Source organism: Rhopilema esculentum, chromosome 4 (genome assembly GCF_057945365.1).
Source record: "Rhopilema esculentum isolate cy_ngs chromosome 4, ASM5794536v1, whole genome shotgun sequence".
NCBI lineage: Eukaryota > Metazoa > Cnidaria > Scyphozoa > Rhizostomeae > Rhizostomatidae > Rhopilema > Rhopilema esculentum.
The window spans coordinates 13,780,752-13,786,751 of NC_142818.1; the positions used below are offsets into that span (position 1 = coordinate 13,780,752).

The 6,000-nt window shown below is 37.4% G+C and overlaps 1 protein-coding gene across 3 annotated transcripts in view; it reads left to right on the forward strand.

Annotated features, from left to right (window-relative positions):
- Positions 1-5,761, forward strand: part of LOC135691099 (sodium- and chloride-dependent GABA transporter 1) — a 33,998-nt gene extending 28,237 nt beyond the window's left edge. For all 3 annotated transcript variants that reach the window (XM_065208855.2, XM_065208857.2, XM_065208856.2), the window contains exons 6-9: positions 3,341-3,465; positions 3,602-3,846; positions 4,730-4,986; positions 5,433-5,761. In XM_065208855.2, the coding sequence (XP_065064927.2) occupies positions 3,341-3,465; positions 3,602-3,846; positions 4,730-4,986; positions 5,433-5,634 (829 nt within the window). In that variant the 3' untranslated portion in view covers positions 5,635-5,761. The remainder of the gene's footprint in view (positions 1-3,340; positions 3,466-3,601; positions 3,847-4,729; positions 4,987-5,432) is intronic.
- Positions 5,762-6,000: the final 239 nt, after the last annotated feature.

The following is a 6,000-nucleotide window of genomic DNA, read 5'->3' on the forward strand; positions in this document are numbered from 1 at the left end:
TTTGTCTGATTATTTTATTGTTTCTCTGAGTATCTTAATCTTATTTATCCTTGGAACTAACGTGATGCTAAAAGGAATTGGATTGCATGGCGTTAGATTGGTCTCCATTTAGGACTGCTCTCACCAACAGGAGATGTTAGAATTTCGGTTTTGAGATGTTGGCTAGAATCTCCTCCATTTCGCAAGCCAACAGTAGCTATGGTCGGTGACAAAATAATCCTTGTATGCCTTAAAAGTGAAGGAACTCTCTCCGACAACCGACAACCGACAACCGCACTTTTTGCGCGATATCACTAAAGCCATACTAGCTTAAATTCAATCGTCAAATTACATTGCTAAAATAACATTGAGAATTGAATTTTGTTTAGTTCTCTTAATACACGGTGCTATAAGCTAGGAATCTTTTCGATAAGATGAAATAGAAAAGAATTTCTGTATCGAGAAAGAATTTCGCCAAAATAAAGATGTTCTTCCCCTCGGGGGTTAGGGTTAGGGTTAGAAATTGACTAAGCCTAATTGTTGACAGGGACGTGCCTTTTTGGTTAAAAATTGGGACGTGCCTTTTTGGTTAGAAATTGGGACGTGCCTTTTTGGTTAAAAATTGGGACGTGCCTTTTTGGTTAAAAATTGGGACGTGCCTTTTTGGTTAAAAATTTGGACGTGCCTTTTTGGTTAAAAATTGGGACGTGCCTTTTTGGTTAAAAATTGGGACGTGCCTTTTTGGTTAAAAATTGGGACGTGCCTTTTTGGTTAAAAATTGGGACGTGTCATTTTGGTTAAAAATTGGGACGTGCCTTTTTGGTTAAAAATTGGGACGTGCCTTTTTGGTTAAAAATTGGGACGTGCCGTTTTGGTTAAAAATTGGGACGTGCCTTTTTGGTTAAAAATTGGGACGTGCCGTTTTGGTTAAAAATTGGGACGTGCCTTTTTGGTTAAAAATTGGGACGTGCCTTTTTGGTTAAAAATTGGGACGTGCCTTTTTGGTTAAAAATTGGGACGTGCCTTTTTGGTTAAAAATTGGGACGTGCCTTTTTGGTTAAAAATTGGGACGTGCCTTTTTGGTTAAAAATTGGGACGTGCCTTTTTGGTTAAAAATTGGGACGTGCCGTTTTGGTTGAAAATTGGGACGTGCCTTTTTGGTTAAAAATTGGGACGTGCCTTTTTGGTTAAAAATTGGGACGTGCCTTTTTTGTTAAAAATTGGGACGTGCCTTTTTGGTTAAAAATTGAGACGTGCCTTTTTGGTTAAAAATTGGGACGTGCCTTTTTGGTTAAAAATTGGGACGTGCCTTTTTGGTTAAAAATTGGGACGTGCCTTTTTGGTTAAAAATTGGGACGTGCCTTTTTGGTTAAAAATTGGGACGTGTCATTTTGGTTAAAAATTGGGACGTGCCGTTTTGGTTGAAAATTGGGACGTGCCTTTTTGGTTAAAAATTGGGACGTGCCTTTTTGGTTAAAAATTGGGACGTGCCTTTTTGGTTAAAAATTGGGACGTGCCTTTTTTGTTAAAAATTGAGACGTGCCTTTTTGGTTAAAAATTGGGACGTGCCTTTTTGGTTAAAAATTGGGACGTGCCTTTTTGGCTAAAAATTGGGACGTGCCTTTTTGGTTAAAAATTGGGACGTGCCTTTTTGGTTAAAAATTGGGACCCATAATTCCGCAAATGTCTGAAAACATGTGACCCATAATTCCGCAAACAAGATGAAAACTATACCCATAATTACGCAAAGCAAATAAAATTTTTAAAGCGCATGAAAATCGTTATACAAATTTTGCATGTCCTTTGCTCCAAAATCTCAATATTACACAGATTTCATAGTTTTATTTCTAACTGGTCATTCATTTTGTTAATGCTAAATATCCCTCCTAGTAATTTTGCAATATTTTCCAAAATGGTACCCATAATTCTGCATGTTTCTTCAAATGGTACCCATAGTTCCGCACATATTTCAAAAACTGATACCGATAATTTCCTGTACCTTCAAATATGTTAAGGTACCAACCCCCCCCCCCCCCCCGAGTATCCTCCCTATTCCTCTGAAAGTGTTAATGCTTTCTGGGAGAACTGCTGTCATTTCATACACAAAATGGAAACGAGGCGGCTTTATTAGGAGCGGGGCTCTGGATGAAAACAGCTTCACATTGAACAGTTTTGCAATGAAAAAGAGGCGAAGTACTTAGATTGGATTGCATTTCCATGGTGGAATGACTTTCCCTCCAGTTTGGCGATGCGAAGTTCTTCGGGTTGCCCCAGCACTGCTTCAGTGAAACTCCTATCTTGTTTAAAAACCAATCCGACGTGTACCTGTGCCAGTGTAACTTGTTGATGTTTTTGCTTATTTTTCAGTGTTTTTTTATATAGATTTTGATATACGTATAAGATAGTATTAGAAACTGGTTATCAGTGAACAATGACTAGAAAACAATAGAATAAATTAACACAGAATTACGAAACAAGAGTGAATGGTATCAGTTAATTCTATCGAAATTTCAGGTGGTATAATCGAATTGAACAGGTCCTTTCCTTTTAACTGTACTTCGGCCTTCGTTCTTGAATTTACGAGCAACGCCAAGACAATAACAATTTTTCCCTAAAATGTCTTTTGATGACCGTTTCATACCCATGACGTTGCCAATTGACAATACTTCATGGATTTTGATGTATCGTATGGTAGTTTCCAGATTTTGATAAAAAATATCCAAATTTATGAAAATATAGCTTTTCATGTCGCCACTTAGCTACTGTATAATGTCTCCTTGGCAAAACCGTTTTCCAAAAGATTTGTATTTGTTTGCTATTTCTGGTTGATTAGTACATCGATATGTCGATTTTCTGTTTTGTTCTTTAGTTTGCTAGTTCTGTTGAAACCATTTACAGTAGAATACAACAAGGCTCATGTGATTGCCGTGAAGAAGTGACTTTGTCGGACAATTTTGCGTGTTTAGATTGACTTAGTGCAAATATATGCAGTGACAATATTGATAAGTGACAAGACAAGATGCTGTGGCCCCAGGCATATGCAAGTCAATATTTGCGGATGTCCCTAAACGCAATGAATCGAAATACAATTTAGAATATAGGCGATAAACCTCTTTATAGACGCTGAGGATGTTGATCTAATGTTACAAGTCAAATTCTAACGGAGAAGATATCAGGATGGTGTGCAGATGGATTAATTTTGCGTATAGAGCAAAACACAATAACATTTTAAAGAAAGCTATTTAATACATAAAAGTTTTGCTGTTTTTACACAAATGTCTTAGACTCTTATGTTTATGCATTTCACGCATTTTGATGTTTTGAACTATCTTTTCTATTATTGTACTCATTTACTTTCTAGAGATGCAGTTTCTATATCGCTCATTAATTGTTTAACAAGTGTTTTTGCTGGCTTCACTATCTTCTGTGTTCTTGGTCATATGGCCTTCAAACTTGGCAAAAACGTGGAGGATGTTGTCACCTCAGGTACCAAAATGATAATTCTTTTTCAAAAACCCTTAGTGTTGACAGAAAATCTCAGCTAAAAACTTAAGGTGAATTCATTGCGTTTTCATTGTCAGGTTTTATGGCCCTTGATATACGATTTGAAATTTTTTTTCAGGTCCGGGCCTCGTGTTCGTGGTATATCCAGAAGGAATTGCTCAAATGCCAATTTCCCCGCTTTGGGCTTTCCTTTTCTTCTTTATGATTCTCACAATTGGCCTTGACACCCAATTCGCCATGTTTGAAGCTGTGATCACTGGCCTCACCGACGAATATCCAAAATACCTTCGCAAATACAAACCGGCCTTTACAGGGTTGCTTTGTTTCTTATGCTTCCTGCTGGGGCTTCCACTCGTTACACAGGTTAGAAAACTTCAATGTAAAGAAATAGAATTGTGTGTATGGCTTTCTGGTGCATGCAGAACAACTAGAGCTTGTGGTTTCTGCGTTGTAATGATTAAGGTGTAGAACTCAATATCCAATGGTGTTTGGCTCGAGGGCAGCAACTCCCCCTTTCAAGAACAGCAACCTTGGTCAAAGTGTTAACACAAATTGTGCCTCTCTCAGCTAAGCAGTAAAATTGGGTATTGGAGTGAAATATTATTTTTAGTTTTTTGAATTTGGCCACTAAAAGATTTGCTTTGTTATTTTTAAAGATTTGTTATTTTGACTCTTTTCATAAATTTTTTTAAACAGAGACCAAATTACAGAGGTTTTATGGCAAAAGAGCCTGTGCTTATGTGGCCTTTTCTCAGGCGATTCGTAACACATTTGACTGATTTTGCACGTTAAGAGGTAGTTCATGATGCTCTTTCTTGCTAAGGGATCTAAATTCTAAAACTTTTTGTGGCCCAATCACTTAAAAACTCTATGGCAGACTAGAAGCCGACTACTTTTACCTGGAACTAAACACAGTCTGCATAAATGTGGCTTGGACCAGCTATAAGAAGCCTCATTCTCATATTTCAATGATGTCAACGCAATTGTTCAGTGACAAGTTTGTATCGTAGCCTTCTGGCCTATTGAAATCCGCAAATTTTATAAACAGCTACTCTTCATGCAGCTAATTCAAAGCAGGTGGTGACCACTGCTGGCTACAGAATTAAGCTATGCAGAGAGAATGATAAATCGATTTACCCATATTTGACTGAGCAAATGCAACCATATCTGGAACGTAATTCCCTGACCTGCCCAACTGCTTTTTGTGCTATCTAAACAGCTACACCAAAAAATTCGCTTTTTGCAGGGAGGAATGTTTGTGCTAAATTTGTTCAACTGGCAAGCAGGAGGTGTTTCTCTGCTCTTCGTTGCCCTATGTGAAGTTCTAACTCTGTCCTATGGCTATGGGGCTGGCAGATTTATTGACGACATGGAATTCATGCTCGGTAAAAGGCCCAGTGTTTGGTGGAAGTTTTGTTGGAAGTTTGCGTCTCCTCTTCTTATCGGAGGCCTACTTATATTCAGTCTGGCCACGTGGACAGGGATTAATTATGGAACATATAAGTATGTACCTTTCCAAAATAATGTTTTGTGAATTGCAAATGTATTAGATCATTAGTGTTAAGAGCAAGAATTTAATTAACATTATACATTTTTTATTTCTTTGGTTGGATTTTTTTTCATGTGGTTATATCGCTCTTTTCAGAAAAACGCCGGGAAATTAGCAAACGTTTAACCTTTCTTGTTGCCCTTAAGATTTTCCTTGTTATAAACAAACGTAATTTTAATATTTGATAAAACTTTATTCTGTAATGGAGATTCTATTTTATTCGATTCTGTCATGAAGACGTTTTTATGCAAACGAACGATGAAATTTTGTTGAATTTTCATGGAACATCTTTGATACTCCAACATTTTTTATACTAACATGAGATGAAGGTTTTTGATCATGTTAAGAACAGTTTTAGTGTTAACTCAAAGCAATTATGAAGTTGTGTTATTTTTAACAGATATCCTGACTGGGCCGAAGTCATTGGCTGGTGTCTGGCTGCCGCTTCGATTTTGTGGGTTCCTGGTGTGGCCATTTACCGTATTCTGACGACACCTGGCTCTCTTATTGAGAGAATACGTTATTTAATCAAACCAGACCAAAATATCCAAGACAGAGTCGATCGTGTCCACAACATCAAAAGATGTCAGGCGGTGTGCTAACTCAGTTGCCTAAATTATATGCTCGTTGTGTAAATAGTGTGCGCCTGGCTGCAATACTTTACTCTTCTTTAGCCAATCTTTAATTTCTTGTGTGTCTCAAATCTTAGAGTTTCTTCATCAAAAATAATTTCTATGGTTTGTTCTTTGAACTTATCTCTACAAGGTGTGCCATTGTGTAATTGAAGCACTTTCACTGTCTTGAATACCAGTTCAAATTGATCCCAAAACTAGTTCAATGTTGTGCTTTCAGATTGAAAACTCATTTTTACTGAAAGCTTGGGTGCAGAGAAGCATTGGGAGGCAATATAACAGAGTATTTAGTTGACAGAGTATTCTTACCATGGTCTTTTCGAACCAGTACGTGTC